The sequence below is a fragment of the Asparagus officinalis genome, chromosome 4 (assembly GCF_001876935.1).
Source record: "Asparagus officinalis chromosome 4, Aspof.V1, whole genome shotgun sequence".
NCBI lineage: Eukaryota > Viridiplantae > Streptophyta > Magnoliopsida > Asparagales > Asparagaceae > Asparagus > Asparagus officinalis.
The window spans coordinates 61,191,506-61,215,692 of NC_033797.1; the positions used below are offsets into that span (position 1 = coordinate 61,191,506).

The 24,187-nt window shown below is 38.6% G+C and overlaps 1 protein-coding gene across 1 annotated transcript; it reads right to left on the bottom strand.

Moving 5' to 3' along the window:
- LOC109838784 (sister chromatid cohesion 1 protein 4-like) lies at window positions 13,439-24,059 on the bottom strand. The gene is made up of 14 exons (XM_020407210.1): window positions 24,011-24,059; window positions 23,703-23,964; window positions 23,387-23,484; window positions 23,240-23,289; window positions 22,988-23,040; window positions 21,238-22,400; window positions 20,747-21,046; window positions 20,449-20,596; window positions 18,314-18,450; window positions 17,040-18,115; window positions 16,699-16,732; window positions 15,284-15,395; window positions 15,020-15,149; window positions 13,439-13,832 (listed from the first exon to the last, which is right to left on the bottom strand). The coding sequence occupies exons 1-14, from the start codon at window positions 24,057-24,059 to the stop codon at window positions 13,734-13,736; spliced, it is 3,711 nt and encodes a 1,236-aa protein (XP_020262799.1). The 3' UTR covers window positions 13,439-13,733.

The window sequence follows — 24,187 nt, forward strand, 5'->3', positions numbered from 1 at the left end:
ATCACGAAAGAAGCTAGCACTAACAACTACTCAGCTAGAACTGACATGACAAATAACTCAGTATTTTTGATGAATTCACTGTTATGTTCCAGATATGGTCACGTTACATCAAATGTTGCAGAGTCATTCAACAAATGGATATATGAGGCTAGGCTTCTACGGATACTACAACTCGTAGAACACATACGTAAATAGATTATGGTTCGCATGAATGAGCGATGATTAATGGCTGAAAGTTGGAATGGATTTCTTTGTCCTAAAGCTGAACTTGTCCTCAAAGAGAACATGGAAAATGGGCGTCCATTGGATGTGCGTCAGTCTCATACAGGATTATTTGAGGTACAATCTCATAAAACTTGTAAAGTGGATCTTGACAATAAAACATGCACGTGCCGCGCATGGGATGTAACCCGCGTCCCTTGCAAACATGCATGCACAACCATTATATTTATGAAGAGGGATGTTTACCAATTCTGTGACTAGTTTATGACGGTTGAAGCTTTTAAAAAGAGCTAAGAGCCAATCCTCTACCCCATCCCTGATTACGAGAAGCGTAGCGTACCACGGGAGGAGATACAGGTCCTACCACCATTAACAATAAAAAAGAAAGGGAGAAATAAGACCAGGCGTATCAACAACAGAACAGTTTACACCCGGCCACTTAAATGCTCTCGGAGAAATAAGACCAGGCGTATCAACAACAGAACAGTTTACACCCGGCCACTTAAATGCTCTCGATGTCATGTGGAAGGTCACAACCGTAAAACATGTAATGAATCTATTGCTGACTAAGTACTTGATATGTTGTTAACTGTTTTGCTTGTATATTAACAAACTAGCACGTTTTGTTTAATGTTGAAAGTATTCTCATGTGTGATGAGAACTAACATCATCTCCACTAGCAAAAATGTTGTAAGTATTAGAACTACGCGAGAACAAATAGATCTGACAATGGCTAAGATAGAACAGACACGATAGCATCTAGAACTGAAACCGCAGCAGCTAGAACCAACATTAACTAAGCTAGAAATAACACGACAACAAAAATAAATACCGCGCAGGTAAAATACGAAGGCTAGTTTTAGAACTAGCATGGTGTGGACTAAAACTGACTGTATACAAGCTAGAACTAGGCTAATAAAAGCTAGAACTAAGGTAGAAGAAAGAATAAAAAGTGTGCAGGAAAAATAAGAGGGCTATGTTTAGAACTAGCAAGTTATGAGCTAGAACTGGCTGTATACAAGCTAGAACTAGGGTAATAGAAGATAGAACTAACGTAGAAGCTAGCATTAACAAGTTTACATTAAAAAACGCAGGCTGGGTTTAGAACTAGCAAGTTGTGGGCTAGAACTGGTTGTATACAAGCTAGAACTAGAGAAATATGAGCTAGAAATAACATAGAATATGGAATTAACAAGTTTGCTTAAAAAACACGGGCTGGGTTTAGAACTAGCAAGTTGTGGGCTAGAACTGGATATATACAAGCTAGAACTAGGGTAATAGAAGCTAGAACTAACGTAGAAGCTAGAATTTACAAGTTTGCATTAAAAAACAAGTGCTGGATTTAGAACTAGCAAGGTGTGAGCTAGAACTAGCTGTATACAAGCTAGAACTAGGGTAATAGAAGCTAAAACTAACGTAGAAGCTAGATTTAACAAGTTTTCATTTAAAAAACGCTGGCTGGGTTTAGAACTAGCAAGTTGTGAGCTAGAACTGGTTGTATACAAGCTATAACTAGGATAATAAAAGCTAGAACTAACGTAGAAGCTAGATTTAACAAGTTTGCATGTAAAAAACGCGGGTTGTGTTTAGAACTAGCAAGGTATGTGCTAGAACTGGTTGTATACTAGCTAGAACTAGGGTAATAGAAGCTAGAACTAACGTATAAGCTAGAATTTACAAGTTTGCAATAAAAAATAAGGGCTGGGTTTAGAACTAGTAAGTTGTGGGCTAGAACTGACTGTATACAAGCTAGAACTATGGTAATAGAAGCTAGAACTAACGTAGAAGCTAGATTTAACAAGTTTGCATTAAAAAATACGGGTTGGGTTTAGAACTAGCAAGTTATGGGTTAGAACTGGTTGTATACAAGCTAGAACTAGGGAAATAGGAGCTAGAAATAACATAGAATATGGAATTAACAAGTTTGCTTAAAAACACGGGCTGGGTTTAGAATTAGCAAGTTGTGGGCTAGAACTGGATGTATACAAGTTAGAACTGGGGTAATAGAAGCTAGAACTAACGTAGAAGCTAGAATTTACAAGTTTGCATTAAAAACGAGTGCTGGATTTAGAACTAGCAATGTGTGGGCTGGAACTAGCCGTATACAAGCTAGAACTAGGGTAATAGAAGCTAGAACTAACGTAGAAGCTAGATTTAACAAGTTTTCATTTAAAAAACGCTGGCTGGGTTTAGAACTAGCAAGTTGTGAGCTAGAACTGGTTGTATACAAGCAAGAACTAGGGTAATAGAAGCTAGAACTAACGTAGAAGCTAGATTTAACAAGTTTGCATGTAAAAAACGCGGGCTGTGTTTAGAACTAGCAAGGTATGTGCTAGAACTGGTTGTATACAAGCTAGAACTAGGGTAATAGAAGCTATAACTAACGTAGAAGCTAGAATTTACAAGTTTGCATTAAAAAACGAGGGCTGGGTTTAGAACTAGCAAGTTGTGGGCTAGAACTGGAAGTATACAAGCTAGAACTAGGATAATAGAAGCTAGAACTAACGTAAAAGCTAGATTTAACAAGTTTTCATTTAAAAAAAGCTAGCTGGGTTTAGAACTAACAAGTTGTGAGCTAGAACTGGTAGTATACAAGCTAGAACTAGGGTAATAGAAGCTAGAACTAACGTAGAAGCTAGAATTTACAAGTTTGCATTAAAAAACACGGGATGAGTTTAGAACTAGCAAGTTGTGGGATTTATAACTATCAACGAATAGTTTCCTTCCATTACAGCAGCAAAATTTGACAGAAACTATCTTCATGCGGTGTTGCGGAGAAGAAAGAAGCTGGATCCTCATTTGTTGCTTCCCTCGCTTGAGCTGTAGATGTCTGATAAAACTTTATCACTACTAGTTCTCTTATGCTTTCCGCGCGTGGAGGATGGAGAGCTGGACTTTGATGATCCACTTTGCGAGCCTGAAGGGTTTCCTGGATGAGGAGAATTGACGGTGGGGTGAGCCGCCGCCAAATTGGAAGGGCCGATCCCTTGGTTTTGGAGAAAGCGCTGCCACTGTTCTCTATCCACAGTAATGTGCCTACCGTCCCAGCTAACCTCCTGCAACTCTGGATCATAACTAATAGGCTGCGCAGGCTGTGGCCCTAAGTTAAGGCGAGTGGATCCATGAGCCCTCTCCAAACCCGTCCTGCATTGGACCTGCGTGACGACGTAGCCTTCCTTTATGTTTCCGTCAACTGGAGATGTGTAACGGAACCCAAACCTCTTAGGGATGTCAGATAAATCCCTAACCTTGAGGAGCACTTTGCAGTCTTCGAAGTTAGTATTGTTTATGACGTCCCTAGAGCACATAATACATTCACCAATACTAGCGAGGAGAGTTCGCAGGAATTCATAATTCCAGAGGTGGTATGGTACATTGAAGAGACGGATCCATACAAGAAAATGTTGGGGCATCGTTGTTAACCTGTGATCTTCCCTCCAACGACGGAATCTTCCCCTAAAGGTGCCCATGTCTACTAGGCCGAGCTCTATGGCTTGGGCAAGTAGGGCGTCCGATGGAAACTGCACCATGAAGTTATGCCCTGTCGCATTTTTTATTTGATGGGGCCACGACGTTAGATTGAACCGATAAGCCGACATCTCTCTGAGCTCCTGGACGGATGGACGACCTGCTTTAAGATTGAAGATGGCGAAAGCAGAGAGATGTCTGATGGTGCTGGCGGTGGTGGTAGGGACGGTAAGCAACCTTGGTGGGGCACGAGCAGTAATATCGTGATGACAATCTCGAGAGTGGTGCCTTGACCCATGACAATGTACACAGGTGAAATCCTTATCCATCTTTGATGTTTACTAACAAAGATTGAAGAAGTTGGGTTTGAGAGTTTGTTTTGGAATAAGGGGTTTAGAGAGTCCGCCGATGCTAGTGGAAGAAGAAGAAGTTGATGGGTTATGAAGGAATGGTGGCGACGTGAGAATCGAGAGAAATAGTACTAAACTATACTATATTAAATGAGAATATATGATGGGAACACTGTTGGGGTGATAGGACATGTCTTAAAAAGGAGCAAATATCCAGTGTGTCTTAAGGCAGTGATGAGATATTATTTTCTTAGGAAGACGCGCTCAAAATAAGCTAGAAATAAAATATTCGTCCTAGAACTATCACTTACAAAGTTAGAACTAAAGCGAAATTATAGATAACAAGAATAAGCTTCTATTACCTAGTTCTAACTTGTATACAACCAGTTCTAGCCCACACATTGTTAGTCCTAAACCCAGCCCGAGTTTTATACATGCAAACTTGTTAAATATAGCTACTACGTTAGTTCTATCCACTATTATCCTAGTTCTAACTTGTATACAGCCAGTTCTAGCCCACACCTTGCTAGTTCTAAACCCAGCCAGCGTTTTTTAATGCATAATTGTTAATTCTAACTTCTACGTTAGTTCTAACTTGTATTACCCTAGTTCTAGCTTGTATACAGCCAGTTCTAGCCCACACCTTGCCAGTTCTAAACCCAACCCGCGTTTTATACATGAAAACTTGTTAGTTCTAGCTTCTACGTTAGTTATAGCTTCTATTACCCTAGTTCTAGCTTGTATACATCCAGTTCTAGCCCACACCTTACTAGTTCTAAACTAGTACCTGTTTTTTAACGCAAACATGTTAATTCTAGCTTCTACGTTAGTTCTAACTTGTATTACCCTAGTTCTAGCTTGTATACAGCCAGTTCTAGCTCTCACCTTACTAGTTCTAAACCCAACCAGCGTTTTTTAAAAACAAACTTGTTAATTCTTACTTCTACGTTAGTTCTAACTTGTATTACCCTAGGTCTAGCTTGTATACAGCCAGATCTAGCCCTCACCTTGCTAGTTCTAAATCCAGCCCCTGTTTTTTAACGTAAACTTGTTAATTCTAGCTTCTACGTTAGTTCTAACTTGTATTGCCCTAGTTCTAGCTTGTATACAGCCAGTTCTAACTCACACCTTGACAGTTCTAAACCCAGCCTTCGTAATTTACTTGCATACTTGTTATTTTTGCTTCTACGTTAGTTCTAACTTGTATTACCCTAGTTCTAGCTTGTATACAGCATGTTCTAGCCCACACCTTGACAGTTCTAAACCAAGCCCGCGTTTTTAACATTAAAACTTTTAATTCCATCTTCTACGTTAGTTCTAGCTTCTATTACTCTAGTTTTATCTTGTATACAACCAGTTCTAGCCCACAACTTGCTAGTTCTAAACCCTGCTCTTGTTTTAAACGCAAACATTTTAATTCTAGCTTCTACGTTAGTTCTATCTCTCATTACCCTAGTTCTAACTTGTATACAGTCAGTTCTAGCCCACAGCTTGCCAGTTCTAAACCCAGCCCGTGTTTTCAACATGAAAACTTTTAATTCCACCTTCTACGTTAGTTCTAGCTTCTATTACCCTAGTTCTAGCTTGTATACGTCCAGTTCTAGCCCGCAACTTGCTAGTTCTAAACCCAGCCCTTGTTTTTAAACGTAAACTTTTTAATTCTAGCTTCTACGTTAGCTAGAACTTCTATTACCCTAGTTCTATCTTGTATACAACCAGTTCTAGCTCACACCTTGCTAGTTCTAAACCCAGCCCTTGTTTTTAAACACAAATATTTTAATTCTAGCTTCTTCGTTAGTTCTAACTTCTATTACCCTAGTTCTAACTTGTATACAGCCAGTTCTAGCCCACACCTTGCCAGTTATAAACCCAGCCCACGTTTTTAACATGAAAACTTTTAATTCCATCTTCTACCTTAGTTCTAGCTTCTATTACTCTAGTTCTAGCTTATATACAACCAGTTCTAGCCTACAACTTGCTAGTTCTAAACCCAGCCTTTGTTTTTAAACGCAAACTTTTTAATTCTAGCTTCTTCGTTAGTTCTAACTTGTATTACCCTAGTTCTAACTTGTATACAGTCAGTTCTAGCCCACACCTTGCTAGTTCTAAACCCAGCCCGCGTTTTTAACATGAAAACTTTAATTCCATCTTCTACGTTAGTTCTAGCTTCTATTACTCTAGTTCTAGCTTGTATACAACAAGTTCTTGCTTACAACTTGCTAGTTCTAAACCCAGCCCTTGTTTTTAAACGCAAACTTTTTAATTCTAGCTTCTTCGTTAGTTCTAACTTGTATTATCCTAGTTCTAACTTGTATAAAGTCAGTTTTAGCCCACACCTTGCTAGTTCTAAACCCAGCCCTCGTTTTTAACATGAAAACTTTTAATTCCATCTTCTACCTTAGTTCTAGCTTCTATTATTCTAGTTCTAGCTTATATACAACCAGTTCTAGCCTACAACTTGCTAGTTCTAAACCCAGCCCTTGTTTTAAAATGCAAACTTTTTAATTCTAGCTTCTACGTTAGTTCTAACTTCTATTACCCTAGTTCTAACTTGCATACAGCCAGTTCTAGCCCACACCTTGCTAGTTCTAAACTCAGCCCATGTTTTTTAACGCAAACATGTTAATTCTAGCTTCTACGTTAGTTCTAACTTGTATTACCCTAGTTCTAGATGTTTTTTAACGCAAACATGTTAATTCTAGCTTCTACGTTAGTTCTAACTTGTATTACCCTAGTTCTAGCTTGTATACAGCCATTTCTAGTCCACGCCTTGACAGTTCTAAACCCAGCCTTCGTAATTTACTTGCACACTTGTTATTTTTGCTTCTACGTTAGTTCTAGCTTCTATTCCCCTAGTTCTAGCTTGTATATAGCCAGTTCTAGCCCACACCTTGCTAGTTCTAAACTCAGCCCATGTTTTTTAACGCAAACATGTTAATTCTAGCTTCTACGTTAGTTCTAACTTGTATTACCCTAGTTCTAGCTTGTATACAGCCATTTCTAGTCCACGCCTTGACAGTTCTAAACCCAGCCTTCGTAATTTACTTGCACACTTGTTATTTTTGCTTCTACGTTAGTTCTAGCTTCTATTCCCCTAGTTCTAGCTTGTATATAGCCAGTTCTAGCCCACACATTTCTAGTTCTAAACCCAACCCTCGTTTTTTAATGTAAACTTGTAAATTTTAGTTTCTACGTTAGTTCTAGCTTCTATTACCTTAGTTCTAGCTTGTATAGAACCAGTTCTAGCCCACACCTTGCTAGTTTTAAACCCAGCCCGCGTTTTTTACATGCAAACTTGTTAAATCATGCTTCTACGTTAGTTCTAGTTTTTATTACCCTAGTTCTAGCTTGTATACATCAAGTTCTAGCCCACAACTTGCTAGTTTTAAACCCAACCCTTATTTTTAAACGCAAAGTTTTTAATTCTAGCTTCTACGTTAGTTCTAACTTCTATTACCCTAGTTCTAACTTGTATACAGCCAGTTCTAGCCCACACCTTGCTATTTCTAAACCCAGTCCGTGTTTTTTAATGCAAACTTATTAATTCTCGGTTCTATGTTAGTTCTAACTTCTATTACTCTAGTTCTAGCTTGTATACAGTCAGTTCTAGCCCACACATTGCCAGTTCTAAACTCAACCCGTGTTTTTAACATGAAAACTTGTAATTCCATATTCTACGTTAGTTCTATCTTCTATTACTCTAGTTCTAGCTTGTATACAACCAGTTCTAGCCCAAAACTTGCTAGTTCTAAACCCAGTCCTTGTGTTTAAATGCAAATATTTTAATTCTAGCTTCTACGTTAGTTCTAAATTTTATTACCCTAGTTCTAACATGTATACAGCCAGTTCTAGCCCACACCTTGCCAGTTCTAAACCCAGCCCGCGTTTTTAACATGAAAACTTTTAATTCCATCTTCTACGTTAGTTCTAGCTTCTATTACTCTAGTTCTAGCTTGTATACAACCAGTTCTAGCCTACAACTTGCTAGTTCTAAACCCAGCCCTTATTTTTAAACGTATACTTTTTAATTCTAGCTTCTACGTTAGTTCTAACTTTTATTACCCTAGTTCTAACTTGTATACAGCCAGTTCTAGCTCACACCTTGCTAGTTCTAAACCCAGCCCGTGTTTTTTAATGTAAACTTATTAATTCTCGCTTCTATGTTAGTTCTAGCTTCTATTACCCTAGTTATAGCTTGTATACAACCAGTTCTAGCCCATAATTTGCTAGTTCTTAACCCAGCCAGCGTTTTTAATGCAAACTTTTAATTTTAGCTTCTACGTTAGTTCTAACTTGTATTACCCTAGTTCTAGCTTGTATATAGCCAGTTCTAGCGCACACCGTGACAGTTCTAAAACCAGCCCACGTTTTTTACGTGAAAACTTGTAATTCCATCTTCTACGTTAGTTCTATCCACTATTACCCTAGTTCTAGCTTGTATACAATCAGTTCTAGCCCACAACTTGCTAGTTCTAAACACAGCCCGCGTTTTTTAATGCAAACTTGTTAGTTCTAGTTTCTACGTTAGTTCTAGCTTCTATTACCCTTGTTCTAGCTTGTATACAGCCAGTTCTAGCCCACACCTTGCTAGTTCTAAACCCAACCCCTGTTTTTTAACGCAAACTTGTTAATTCTAGCTTCTACGTTAGTTTTAACTTGTATTACCCTAGTTCTATCTTGTATACAGCCAGTTCTAGCCCACACCTTGACAGTTCTAAACCCAGCCTTCGTAATTTACTTGCACACTTGTTATTTTTGCTTCTACGAGATTGAACCAGCAGAAACGAACGTAATACACTTAAACTAATGCTCAAATAAAGTTAACAAGAAAGAGCTATAATAGTCGTAACTGCAATTAGAGCTAACAAGGGCTCTTTTTGACCAACAACAGGACATTAGAGAGTCCAATACCTCTGTTAATGTACATTTTCAATCTAACTGCTACATACATAATTGTATTTTTATAAACAATGAATCATTCTCTTTGTATAAACATGTCATTCATCACTATAAGCTGACCCATCTTCATGTCTTTGCTCACAACCAGCTAACAATAATTGTGCGGCAACCCTCGCTCGCATAGCTTCAGGGGTTTCGTCCATAGGATTTACCCGCAATGTCAAGCGACCTTGAATTATTGCTTGGATGTAGAGGTAGACGAATACACCACAGTCATAGCTGCAATATAGTATGCTATATTAGACATTTTCCCTAGAGATAGAACTATAACACGCTTTACACGAAGGAACTAACCTCCCTCTTTGTTGCTCGCATTTGATGGCCATGTATTTAAATACTCTGGATACATTTGACCTTACAAAATCAACTTGCTGTTCATTAAAATAGTTTATGATTTTATGAACAGGCTCCATCCAAGCTTCATGGCCAGCAGAACTGTAGTGGTTGACGACCTTTTCTTTCACATCAACTTCAACCAGATGCCAATGGTCGTGCCTGACCAACAGAATCAACAGATACTCTATGCGAACGGCTGTGTATTTTTCAATATATTGCAAAAATAGCTCGTAATGCGATGGGTCGACGGAGTAAAGTGAGTGCTGCCAATAGTAGCACGTAATGTTCAGTATTATGCATGAGGGAAGATAGAACCAACTTGCTTCTATATTAGGACTAACATGTTATAAGCTAGAACTAACATTCTAGTTGTTAGGGCTAACGTGACGCAAACTAGAATTAACATGGCTAATGCAGAACTTACATGGCTAGAACTAAAACTAACATCCATTTTCGTCAAAACTACCACGATAATTTAGAACTAACATGTACTTACAAGAAAGAACACCGAGACGACGCCAAATTTTTTGTCATATGATTCTTGGAGGATCGTGTCCAACAATGCTTCTTCCATCTGTAACATCAATGAAACATTAAAATTCAATATATGAACAAGACTTTATACATTATTAAGCATATAATCTAACATTGTCATCAAGCCGGCCACCACGAAGCAAATACAACAGCTCTTCTCTGTTCAAAGTGCTATTGGCTGTTTTAATAACATCATATCTCCTTAAAATAAGAACTAACATGGATTAGGACTAACATGTAACGAATTAGCATATAAATAGTCAATTGAACCTTACTTGTGATTCTTTTGGGAGCAAAACTTGGTTAGGCAATTATTTTCAGCTGCGGAGAGTCTAGCAGATACTTCAGATGGTATCCTAAAATTATGTACAAAGGTACCCCTGCTATCTATTATACGTATGCTAAACAATGCAGTGTCTGGAATATTTTTATTTAACTCGCCCAATAGACCTTCCTCCTCAGCCGTCATTGCCTTCAAACTCAACTCATCCCAAGTGGGATATTGTTTGCCATTATAAAAATGGGTAACTTTGTCAACTGTGTGTACATCATAAGGACTTGCATGTACATCTATAATAACTTTTGGCTTTTTCTTTCCCTTTCCCTCTGTGTATGGGGTCTTACACCATTTAGACCGCTTACTTGCCCTTCGAACCTTCCTCCGTGGGGCTGCTACAATCTTCTCTGTTTGCACATCACTTGACAGAGCTTCTAAGATTTTGTCCACCTGATGTGAAATATTAACAATGGCCTCGGCAGAACTATCTACATTCTCACTTTCTCTTCCAACATGCTCCTCTTCCCTATACACAATCTCCGCCTCTTTCTGTACATTCTCCTCAATCATGCTATCTACAATCCCCCCTTCTCCACCAACAAGCTCCTCCTCCTTCTCTGATTTCTCCTCCTCCTCCTCTAGATTATCCACTTCCCTATCTACATTATCCTCCTCCTTATCTACATTATCCTCAACCTTGTTATCTACAATAACCTCTTCTCTATCTGAATTCTCCACAGCTTTATTCTCGGGGGGTTCCACTTCACCATTCTTTTGGGGGGCGACATCCTCCCCCTCTTCCCCTTTTATTATAGCTTTCCCCTCAGCTATATTCCCAACATCAGCTCCTTCTTCCATTGAACCAACAACCTCCACAACTTTGCCTTCCATTGTGGTGTCCTCCAAATCAACTTCATATCCATGAACAACAACATCATCAACAAGCTCCTCAGCATCATCCTCAACCATCTTATGTTCAGCTTCTTGCATGATGGGGTCTTCCTTATGTAATCTACTAGATTTGGAAGGTTGTTCCTCCTCATCAGGTCGTGGGTTCGACTTTATTTTTTTATAATTTTTTGTTTGATATTTGCCTTCAGCACCACCGGGTCTATGACCTCATCAGGTCTTCTAAGTTCTTCAAATATTTTGTTTAGCCTGTTGATCTCAATCATAAATTCTTTACAATATGTACTCTTGCTCTGTTTTGTGACAAAGAGTAGTCGTTGGAGGAATTTAGCAGAATTTCTCTAAAAGGTAAGTTGCTGCTCAATTGGTAGATCCTTCACCTCCTCTTCATCTTTAAAAGTATTGTCAATATGTTTTGACATGATCTGAAATTATTAAGAGATTATATTATAATAAAATAGGATTATACATACATGGATATTGTTTACATTTACCTTTAAACAACTTAGACTTAACAAGATACTTAAATAGCCTATTGAGAAGTTCTTCGTTTCCTCCGCCCTCGCCTTCCTCTTTGACTTAGGCACATGACGCACCCCTTCACTCCCCTGAACGGCGGGAAGTGCAATAACATTTGAAGGAGCAGGCCCAACTTCCACAACAGGCCAATCAACGTCAGTTATTGAAGCTGATTTAGCCTTCAATGCAACGGTCCTCACCCTCAAATATGAGACTTTCACCTCCTTTTCTGATGCCCAGTTTGTCATTGGAGGTCTGGACTTGTCGACGTAGGCATATTTCTTTAACCCCGTCATCTCATAGTACCAAAGCTAAAGCAAATACATTAAGCATTCAAATCAGAACTAACAAGGCATAAATTAGAGCTAACAAATAGATACTCCGTTAGAACTATTGTGACCCCAACTAGAACAAAATCTTGGATATCCTCTTCTTCTGTAGACTCCACGAGCCTTTCCAGCTGCCCTTCAAGGTATCTTCGATGGGTGATTGTTGCTTTTCTTAACTTCTTCCCATCTTCAGTTTTGAAAAGATGAGCGAAGTATTGTAACCAGATTCTGTTTGTTGAGTCCCGGTTGATATGTATGACTTCCCCATAAGCTGGGAAGTATGTATGGTTATGAACCCATTGCAAATCAAATTTAACACTTTTCAAGCCCCCAGTCTTTGAATCAGGGATAGAAAATGTGTCATTGGCTCTATCATAATAACTCAGCAGCAGTTCAAGCGTGGGGCGATCAGGCGCAAGAGCCCCGAATAAAATGTAGTGCTGAAATATCGATCCGCGATATGCATCCCTGTGACACTGACACATCTTCGGAGCAATACACTTCATGAATTGCCAATAACCCATGATATTGACGGTTAGCCTTAATGATTCAAACGCGTTATTTTCAGCAAGCCTTTTCCTGTAAAAATAAAAATTTCAAGTTCAATTAGAACTAACGTGAACTAAATTAGACCTAACACTAAACGACATTTAATAGAACTAACGCCGACTGCTATAGAACTAACATGGATTCAAACTAGAACTAACATTGCCTAGCACTAACATTAGGGCACATTACTTCGAAACCCCAAATAGTTGATAACCTAGCACTTACTGTTTTTCTAGGGGGGTACGATGGCACGACCAGCCCTTGCCGTTCTTCTTTGGCGGTTTCGCCGTTCTTCTTTGGCGGTTTCGTCATTCTAGGGCCTGCTTTTGCATTACCATGAGGGTTTGAGTGGCTTCCTCTGCGCTGCCAACCCCAGATGAACCGTCTTTTTCCTTCAAATCGCCGCGATGAGAGATGTCGTAGTCATTTACCGATTCCGCTTCCCTGGACGACATTTTCCGGCGAAAAATCTAGCCCTGTAAATAAACTCCGTCGCTGAAAATGGAAGTTCAAGAGTTTCGGTGGCTCTTTTGTATTTTGGAAGAGAGAGAAATAGAGGCGGGGTTCTTGAAATAGAGGCGCAATAATCGAGTCCAGTCCATTTAATGAGATGTGACGAAGCGTCTGGGGACGAAGGAGAAGGGCAAACTCGGGTTTTTTTTTTCAAAATACAATGCCTCTTTTGTATACAGCTGACGTGGAGGGCTCTAGAAATATTAAAGGCTGCTTTTTAGGGCTTATACACAAGGGGAAAAATACAAGAGGCATCGTTACATGATTTTTCAGCTTTTGGGGCCCCGACACATTTTCCCAATGAATTAATCAGAGTGGAAAAAAAAAAGAAAAGAAAGAGAAGCATTTATCAAAAATGATTACTAAACACGAAACAAATTAACACAACAAAATTATCAGATGTGAAACCAGACTGAAGCATCACAACAAAATTATCAGATGTGAAACAGTAAGAGGAGAACTGGATCAGAAAATTTCATGAGAAAACAAACTTTTACATTTGACATAGATAACTAACTTACAATGTAAGAACCAATGTCAAATGAATTTAATTTACAACATATTTACATCAGATACGATCAGCATACAAATACATGTGCTATTCTCCCATCTCCAATCCATTAACCATGGTAAAGGTCAGCAACCAACAACATGAATAATTTTTGTAATAACTTAAAAGTTACAGAACAACAGCTTGGGTGGAGATTCCTTTGGTAAAAAGATAAATTATAGGGCTATCTATACTGTATCCTGTCCCCTGGCTGAAGATTAGAACTCTGACTTCAAGATCTTTATTCTAGGCTTTATGTTCACAAAGTCGAAAGGGTTCTCTTGCTCGACATGAATGTAATCTTTCGTTTTCAGCACCTGGTTGAGAACAAAGGAACAAGAAAAATGTAACTGTGACATTACAGTTAACTACGATGCTGAAGTTTTAAGGGTCAGAAAAAAAGATCTGAACTAGCTGTCGCACACACTACTTAAGTTCTGTTTCCAGAACCACATTTTCCAGCATTTTGTTGTTGCAAGGTCATGGTGATATCATAGCTGTTCTAGCGTTAGCTAAAGAGAATCTTGCAGATGGCAGAGAACATAAGTTGAATACAGGTTCGGGTATGAGTGCCGGTCTGGGTGCGCGTACGGGACACGACAAATTTATTAAAGGTAGGCAAGTTTGCAAAAGATAGGCTACGGGGCACAGCTTGAACATATGGGCTGAAAGCATAGTTACTGAGCTAGATACACGATAGACAAATGACCCTTCAAAATCGTAATTCTTAACTGAATATCGGCTACAACGAACATGATCCTTGTCCAACAAGTTTCAAAGTGGACATGAAATGTAGGATATATAATCAAGTGTTGTATAATGGAGTACACGTCTAAATAAAACGTATGCATATAATTAAGGAGTGTCCAAGAAGCGTCTGGTACAGGTAAGGGCATGGGCTGTGTCCGGTACAAATATGGTTTCATGATATAAGTACTCTTGCAACATTACAGAGAACAAACCTTGCAGCTTAAAGCTCATGCTTCTCCAAGATAAAAATATAAAATATCTATTTACAAAAATCAAAATATATTCTATAAAAATATAATATACTGAGGAATCATTTCTTCCAATTTTGTCAAAAAAAAAAAACATCTGCAGATCCACTACATGAATAAGAACAGCAATCCAACAAGATCAGAAATAAAGGTGAAAACTAGAAATATATGTCAGTGATTGAAAAACCAACCCAGAATGTTTCTGGATCAGATTCAGATAGTGATACTACACACAGTAATCTGAAACTCATCCATTGGAACGACACTTGGGATCTGACAGCTAATGCAACCTAGAGACCTAAAATATCTCTTGAGAGCAGAAAATGATAATGGCAAATCCAAGTGCCCTACCCCTCACTGCCCATAGAGAACAAGAATGAAGGGAGAACATATCACAGTCAGAAGTAAAAAGTTTTAGGATCCATTATTCTGATAAGTCTAGGCTGAATATTTGTTAAATGTTATCTCCAGAAATTGATATGCACAGCTTCAGAAGATTGACATACCAGAGTCTCGAAGAACATTCTAGATGCTTCTTTGCGAGTTTTACCAGCTAAAAGATGATCAATTGCAACGGATTTTCGCCCACGTCCAGATTCTTGATCAAATATATTTTTCAGATACCTTGCTACACCCCTGCAAAGATTTACAAATATTTCAAGATTCATCTGAAAAACAATAATGTACCAAACACAAAAAACTGCTAGAAAGTGAGCAATTTGGCATGTATAATCTATGTTAAGGATAGCACAAGCAAGTAAAAAACTCACCTTGTGCGAGAAGACCATCCGCTGTTCTCCAAGGATTGGGCCTCAGTATTTGGCACATCACAATTTGTTTCTTCATCATACTCATCAGCTTCATCATCCACATTCAGGAAATCTAGTAAACAGGAAGAAACAAAAAATAAGATTAAACCACACAGATTTTGTACGCCCTCTGTAAATGCACAGGCGCACTTATATATACAGAAACCCAGAATGGAAGACATTAATGGGATCTCATTTTCCAAAATCTTGCAAAACTGGAATCAGAAAATCACCGATAGAACACAATTGGCTTGTGAGCTACAACATTCAATCTATCTCTAGCAACAAGCAAATCCTCCACTCCTTACAAACAGTAAGGAATAAGGATGTCACTGTTATGTGAACCATTCTCCCTTTTTCAGATTAAAAGAAGACGCCCTTCTTTGACAGAAGGGACTCCTATTACTGTTTCTGACAAAGAACAGAGAACCTTCAATTGAAATGCACTAGCCTAAACCAGCTATGAATATATCATTATTTATAGGTATGGGACGTATCAACTGCCAGAGTAGAAGATCTCATTCCCCACTATTTATGCAACAGATGTATTGAAAATAAACATAAAAATCACAAAAAAAGTGTTCACTGTTTTATATGTATTATGCTCGTCTAGAGATTAGTAACCTTCCTTTTTATATACAACTTATTTGTTATGAAAAAGGTTATTGTTTAAAAACTCTGGCATACTATTTAGAAATCAAAGATATGCATCAGTCCTATCAAAAAGCCAAGAGGGAAACCAATTCACTTACTGAGAGGGGCCTCCGACAGAAGAACACATTTTCTTTCTCCATTGAAGAAAATTCATTCATTCCCACAACAGAAGCGTATGTTCCACTTGGCAATATTTAACCCTTTGCCAGCCCTTTTTTGTCCATGCACTATGATGAAGGCATGTACAAACATCATCTATCCAGATATTTTCTAATGATCTCTAATCTAAAGGAAGGCAAATGCAAACCTCATTTGTCCATGCAGAAATATAGGCATGCATAAACCTCACCCATCCACACACTAAGAAGGCATACATAAATTCACCTATCCAGATTATTGTAATATATACATTCTTGCCAAATTGGATGATCAAATAACCATTTCATTTCCCCAAGCAAGCATAAGTAATCATTCGGTGTAAAGTAAAGAGAATCAAGTAATAATTAGAGTTAATGACGGGCATTTTGCATTGTTATGTTATATTATAAATATGCATATATATCCAGATCCCATAAAATATAAATAAATCTAACACGCGCGCGTGCACACGCACACAGACACATACTCGGAAGGTAGACCAGAGACATGAAAAATATATTGATTTATTATTGTATAAAATAACGTAGTCACGTTGCAACTCTCAATCATAGAAAAGACATTACCTGTATCAATGTCATCGATGGCACTGCAGAAGTCCTGTGCAAGAATAAAAGGAAAATGTTGAGAAAACCAAGTAGTTACGATAGTGCCAAAACTTAATTCTGGAGAAGTGATCAATAAGTTAATTGCAGACAGATGAACGCAAGGATAACATAATGCAGAAAATGCAGCGCCATGAGAACAGCAGCATGATTATATGCTCTAAACCATGTGCATTTGATGAGTACAATAAATGAGTGCAAGGTCATTTATCTCTGTGCATCAGTATCCTCATGAACTATAATTTGATTATGGTCTTAGTAACAGATTTTTATTTACAAACTAATTGATTTGTGTGACTTACGCTAGGTTCTCTTGTGACACCAAATTCCATATGCGTACTTTCTACATCCATACCACCTTCCGTGTTCATGCAAGAATTTTCACCAACTGCAGAGGGCACACGTTCACTTCCAGTGCTTGTTGGAATAGGAAATGAAACCGTATGATGCCTCCCTCCATCAAGAACATCATCCGTGAGCATTTCCTCATCCACAGTGACTTCATATCCAGAATTGATCTTTCCCTCTTCAGATTGCTTCATGGCCTGGTAAGCTCTGGTAACCGGCTCGCCATCAACTAAGCCCAAATCTGGGACTGAATTTGCATGCCCAACAATAGTTGAGGAATCTGCTGGGAAATCTGTGCCAACTTCATCAATAAATCTATCCAGCATGGATGCTTGTGTCTCACCATCCTCATTCTTGCTCATGTTGGCTGGATTATCTTGAGGGCACTCTGCGTTAGTTATATTTACTATATCCACGCCCATGTCTTCCACAGTGATGGACGCAGCATTACCATTAGAGAAATCGTCCACTTGAAGTGAAGTATCATTGTTAGCATTAGCAGGTCCAACATTATTGTTTACCAGATATCTAGATGCACATTCAGCAGAAGTGAAACCCTCAATGGAAGGGAGCCCAGCATTAAGTGTGGTATTATTGACTTTAGCAAGCTCGTGAGAATTCTGGTATACTTTATTCAGTGAGTTCTGATCCAGTTCAGTGGACATGTCATGATGCTTCTCTTCAGCTCTGGAGTCTGTTGGAACTGGACACTCAGGTCTAGGCGTAACCGGCTGAGGATTAATTGGGGCTTCCAGTTGCTCTTGAGCATCAATACTGGCAGCATTTTTGCTAATCTCTGTCTCAATCAACTTTGATGTGCCTGAAGGTACTTGTACTTCACCACCAACTATTTTTGGAACAGTCGCACTTTGTTCAGCCACTTCTCTTCCGTTACTGTCCCTCACAAAACCTGAACTTGCCAAATTTTGTGTTGCTTCACTACTTGTATGTTGTCCATTAGCTGGGTAATGTACATTTTGGGCCAGACCATATCCCCGAGCGAGTAATCTATTCAGCTCTTCAGATACACCTGCAGGTAGAAAATAACATTTACCAACAAGGAATGCATTTCCATCAAAACTGAGATCTTGAGCCGTAAAACATGAAGAAAGATCAGAAAATTCAAATATACAAACAACATATGCAACGCTCATGATGGCATTAATAACAAATATAAAGCAAATAGGCAACATAGGAAGAGTTTTAAAAGTTTCCATAGTGTGCCCACCAGTAAATATGGATTCGCCGAAAATGTCATCTTCAAGTAAACTGTTTTGGATTCTCCAGATCTCAGGACGTGTGCAAGGAACCTTTTTCCGCATCCGGCGTATGTCTCCAGTATTGATCAATTGTTGCCGTATTGTACTGACAAATGGAGAAAGTTCACAACGCATCGATATGTTAAAACAGAAGATACTAGCAAATGTATAACCAAAATCACAAACACCGGGCTAGTTATAAGCCAAAAAAGTTTGTCAATAAGCAAATACAAAGTAAAGCAATTATTCTATCCTTCTGGGTCAGCTATATGAATACTTCTCTCGATAACTAACGATCACATAGGAGGAGAAAGACTCGTGCTCAAAAAATGCTCTTGTTAATAATAGTAGGAATTTTTTTTTAATGTTCTGCTGTCAAAAAGTGCTTAGAATCACTTCCTTCACTACTTCACATCCTCCATAATCTCACCATTGTGACCTAAGTTACCAGGGTACTTCAAATCGGAAACCGTACCCATACCCAGCACGTACATGTACCTATACCCATACCAAAACTTGTTGGACACTTTTTGAATATATACATACATTTATTCAGGCGTATACTCCATTATATAATAAATGTGTTAATTAAAACTAATTCAAAAAAATATCCTCATACACTTCTTGGACATATATTCTACACTTTAACATCTATTTCTTATCTATTGGATCTTGTGTAAATGAAAAAAACAACATTGATCTTATGTAAATTATTAATTTTAGTACATAAATAGACACAACTTACATATATAGATGTGGCTCCAGACCCTACCTTTTACAAATTTGTCGTGTCTTGTACCCGTACCCGTACCAATGCAATTTATATTATGACAAATGGTTAATCACACGTCATAAAGAACCAATCAGGTTGGGGATACACATGAGGTACATTCTCAATTCTTGCTATAATTATGGTACAGGTATGGCTGAGTCAACTACAGTCTTAGCCGTTCAAAGAGACTAAACCGCCTGATTTAGGCAGTTTGGTTTGGTTGTTGCAGTGAATCGGGTCAGGTCAAGTTAGACGTTTTTAAATTGGCATCAACTAAAACCAATTGCCTAGTCCTTTCTTTAAGGAAATGGAACACTTGTTCGCACTCCTTACAGGCCCACAATGCACCCCTGATAAGGGTTACAACTCACAGCAAGCTGTCTCCAGTTATTATTTTTATTCAAGTATAATGAGATAGATCCACTCATTTTCTCACCTTCCACCCTTCTGCTAATAAACGCCAAACAAATACATGGCCATTTCTCTATTTCTCAACCACGTCTTCTCCTTCTTCAATTGTTCACTTTCCTTATTCTCCCTTTTGTCTTATTTTCATATATTTGCAAATAGGAGCGCTTCTTCTCTATGGTTTCCAGCCCTTGTCCCCATTTCCTGCTGTGATTTCTTTGTGCTAAGGCATGTAATAACCAAAAGTACCAATGGCACTGGACCGAAAGATCTCGGTTCATGTCAGTTTGATTCAGCGTAATGGCAGGTTCAGTTTCGGTTTGACTGAAATTGACTAAAACCAACTGAACCGATAATTTGCATGTCGAGTTCCCTCCACAGTGCTACTTCTATGCTGGAATAATTTATTATCCAGTTATATTAACAAGTTACAACTGAAACACGGTTCGAAAACATAACAGATGAGAATTCATCCGGAGAGTATTTACCACGCTCATCAGTTACAAGTCTGAAGAGGTAAGAACTTAATATGGGCAACTGACTAGAATAGTTTATTCTCTAGTTATGTTACGAATGCAACACCACTTACAAACAACATAATGAGGATATTGACTTAAGCTTTTTAATGACAAGAATGTTCAAGTATTGTTCTCATGCAAGTCACCAGTAATGGCTCTTTTCACATAGATTAACGATCAGACATCTTTTAAAAGTCACCACGTAACTTCCCTAGCTATAAGTTTTCTTTTTAAAATCATTGTGATTATACATAGATCTCTTTGATTCTCTTAATGTTCCCATGATTCACATAGTAACTCACAATTCAATATGAATAGAGTTCAAACAATGAGTCGGAAAAAATTGAAAATTTGAACATTAAGAGATAATAGTATAGTAAGGTATAAAAGTACAAGCGTCACATACTCAGCATGCAACACAATTGTATCATCCAAGAGCACCTTCCTCCTCTTGGGCAAGCCAACCTTGGTTGTCAAGCGAGGGCGCTTCACAGGTGGTGCTTTTGGAAGAGGGGGAGTTGGGCCCATCTTGAGGACCGATGACCTCCTTCCAACTGAAGAAAATAAGTTTCAATCAAACTCGAGCAAAACAAATTGGTGTAAATAGCATCCATATTAAGAATTAAATTAACTCCATCTTTCACAAAAACTTTACAAGACAAAAAGGCACAATCATGGTAAAAAAGAAATAAAATATTTTCTACCTAAAATTGATGCCAATAAATCGTCGTCGTCAGGAATAATATAATCATTGTTTCGTTTCTTTCGTGGAATTCCAGACATCATTGGTGACATGCCATTTTGCAGGTCAGGTGTGCCGTCTATTAAATGGCGCTTCTTTCCGGAAAGATTGTTAATCCTGTCAACACTTCCATCAGATTCATGGACTCCTTTATCTATTGTTTGCTCCCCTGGAACAGTTAACAGATCAAAACTTCCTGGCGGAGCAAAACGCAGTCTTTCAGGTTCCGGTAACTCAGCACTTGAAAAACAGTTCTCGCGACCTGCTAGATTATTAACAACTGAATTCAGCTCTAATAACATTGTTAGACTTCTGATCGACCTCTAAAGTTAGGATACGCAGCTATAGCTTAGTGGAAAGCTGAAATTGAAAATCATCAAACGCTTCTAAACCAACACGAGGTAATTTATATTTAACTGCACAGAGAGAAAGTGCCAAGTTGATTGAACAAACCTTGCAGATGCGCCGGAGCTTTGCTGAACAGTGTTTCCTTATCCGCTGTTTGTGTTTCTAAATTGCAAGGTTCAGCTCTGAAAGAAAACTCTTGAGCCCTTTCTTGGACTACACCCTCTGGAGACATTAAGCTAGCCAGGTTGGACTCTGAGGTACAAGATCTCAAATGAAAATCAGAGGTCAAAGAAGAGAAATTATTGGTCTGATTACAATTAGCATCTTCTACACGTTCTTGATCAAGGTTTGATAAGCTTTTGGGATCCACAAGTGTAGTTTTGTCCATAACAGCAGCTGATCCTGCTAAATCTTCAGAGATTCCACCATGTAAGGTATCCCCTGTATTCAAATTGGACCCCAAATCCACACCCGAAGCAGCTATAACCTCATCAGAACATTGTGGTACTGGTTCAGTATGGCCTAAAGTAGAGGAAGGTAGTGCCGGAGAAATTTCTGCCAGCTTGGGATCAGTTGACCTAACTAGTACATCAGATCCTGATGATGTCCCACCTAAAGAATGTGATGCTGCTGGGGTGGCTTCAGTCAAAACTGAACTAGAGGAAGACACAACAGTAAACGTAGTAGACAAATCATGTTTGTGTCCTGCATCATTTATTGAATCAGGTTTTGGTTCAGCCAAAACTGAAGTAGGGGAGGACACTACTTGAGAGAGATTGGCTGATTTTTGGATTGTTGCATTTATGACACGGTCATTTGTTGCATCAGGACATTCAACTTCTTGATTGATTGGCTTCTCAGCCTCAAGAGCAGTATGTTGTGTAATTTTCTGAGGATTAGAAGCTGAAAGCTCTTGAGAGTTGGCTTGAATTGTTTCCTCCAATAGTCCAGGCGTGGAAGGAAAGTTAACAGTAAACTCAGGCGATGGATGATCACCAGCAGCAAAGTCCATATCGATGTCATGCGCTGCAGATGGACCTCCAATATGATTGTCAGGTAAAAATATTTCATTTAAGTCAGGTGTCTGAATGTTGAATATTAGTCTATGAGAAGAATCATCCTGTACATTCACATTGTCAGCTGTGGAAACAATGTGCTTGCCCCGATTATTGCCTAAAAGGTCTGACAATTCGTTTGAAGCATCATCATTCCTATCCTCATCACGGACCTGCTGGCCTAGGTCAGCTGCCCCCGCCTGATGCACATCACTGAAGATAGGGGGAAACTTAGAATTCAGGCAGAAACAAATATGCAAACAGGCGCATAAAACAAATTAAAACAGGTCTGATGAACCCCATGGTAGGTACAGCACGATATGAAAAAAAAGAGTGAAACAATTACATGATTAAGTATTTCCGAAAGCGTGTAAGATATCAATTGACTCTCTTAACAGGTACATTTAAGCATATACAGCACAAAATGGAACTTGTGTCCCCTGACTGATCATAGAAAAAGTGGGCAATCGCAACACTTCTAAATTCAGTGAATTACCAACTTGTAGGACGAGCACACTCTTCTTACGAACAAACTTGATATTGGTTAGAAGTGGCTTTATAAAGGGAAAGAAGACAGTAGGCAGCCACATAAATAAATAACAGAATTTAGATCAACTTTACCCATAATTTTACCTGAACATGTTACTAAAGAGCACGATTCTTGTAACTATCAAGTAAGTTTTGAACAGGTAAATCAAACCAAACAATGTAAAACTCCAAGGAACAAAACAGAAGCAAGATCTGAACATACAAACTTTAAACTGGATAGAAATTTTCAGAAAAAATGCACAAGAGATTACTCATCCAAAACTGAAGCATCCTGAAATGTGATATTACTATCCAACAATAGCTCCTGCAAATAACAAAGCAAAAGGCAAAACACTAAGATAATTTTAAATCAGAACTCCAGAAACAGCATGAAGAACAGAAAGGTCAGCATAGTCTAATTTCTCAGAGGTCCTTATTTTGACCTGCCCAAAGACAATTTCCAAAATACTAACCTCATCAACCAGAAAATGATAAAAAGCGAAAGGAAAAAACAGATCCTATACCTCATCAAGGTCCAAAGCAATCTGAGAAGCATCCCCTTCACCAAATCTCTCTGCATAATCAGATATTATCACACGTATCTCAATCTAGAATTGACAAGCAACACCTATTTCAGACTTGAGACGAGGGATTACAGATGTATTTATTACCATCTAATCCAAATCGTGATGTTGAGTATCCAGAACCATCCAACGTATCCTGAAGCGTAATCTGTTCTCTTGTACTGACATGGCGGTCATCAAAGTTACTGCATAGAGAATTACAGATGTAAGCAACAAGAACTGATGGATACAATACGCTACAGATTCCCTTATCCCACCACCAACCATCCTCCATAGAAATTAACAAAAGAGTATCAGCCTCCATATAGATGCAAACATAGCAGGTTGTAGCGATGTGAAACACACAAGTATTGAATTCTCCCACAATTGTTTGTGAATTGCGAGTAATAAGAAGTGGACTTACCCACTGAGTAAAGCACTATCAGGTAGCTCAAAATCATCAAGATCAAAAGTTTCAGGCAGTGTAATGGAATGATATGGTGCAGTTGATTCTTCTGGCGGAAGATCAACTGCAGTTGACCGAAAAGCTTGCTTTACCTTCAGCAATGCCTCACTGCAATCATGGAAGAGATAATTCACCTTCCGCGAGTATATCCTGACCACACCAAGCAGGAGATGGCTTGACAATCGAAGCGCAATTGGTACTTCAGGAAAAAGAATGGAATCTGTGAATAGGATACAAAATAGAGAAGAAATTAGTAACACTTTTACAGCATCCACAGTCCGGTACGATCAAATTATGAAATGGAAACCACCACATATATAGTGCTATGCATATAGATATAAAATAGACATGAGGTAGCAACTCATGGATGAGCTACTAAGAGATAGTCACATGACTCACATCATAATGGATGGACCTCATCACTACTATCTCGTTGAAGCTCA

Coding starts and splice junctions, on each gene's coding strand:
- LOC109838784 (XM_020407210.1), bottom strand. CDS start 24,059: ATGTGGTGGTTTCCATTTCATAATTTGATCGTACCGGACTGTGGATGC. Junction 23,041..23,239: donor TTGCTTTGGACCTTGATGAG/GTATAGGATCTG, acceptor TGTTATTTGCAG/GAGCTATTGTTGGATAGTAA. Junction 21,047..21,237: donor AGCTCCGGCGCATCTGCAAG/GTTTGTTCAATC, acceptor ATAATCTAGCAG/GTCGCGAGAACTGTTTTTCA.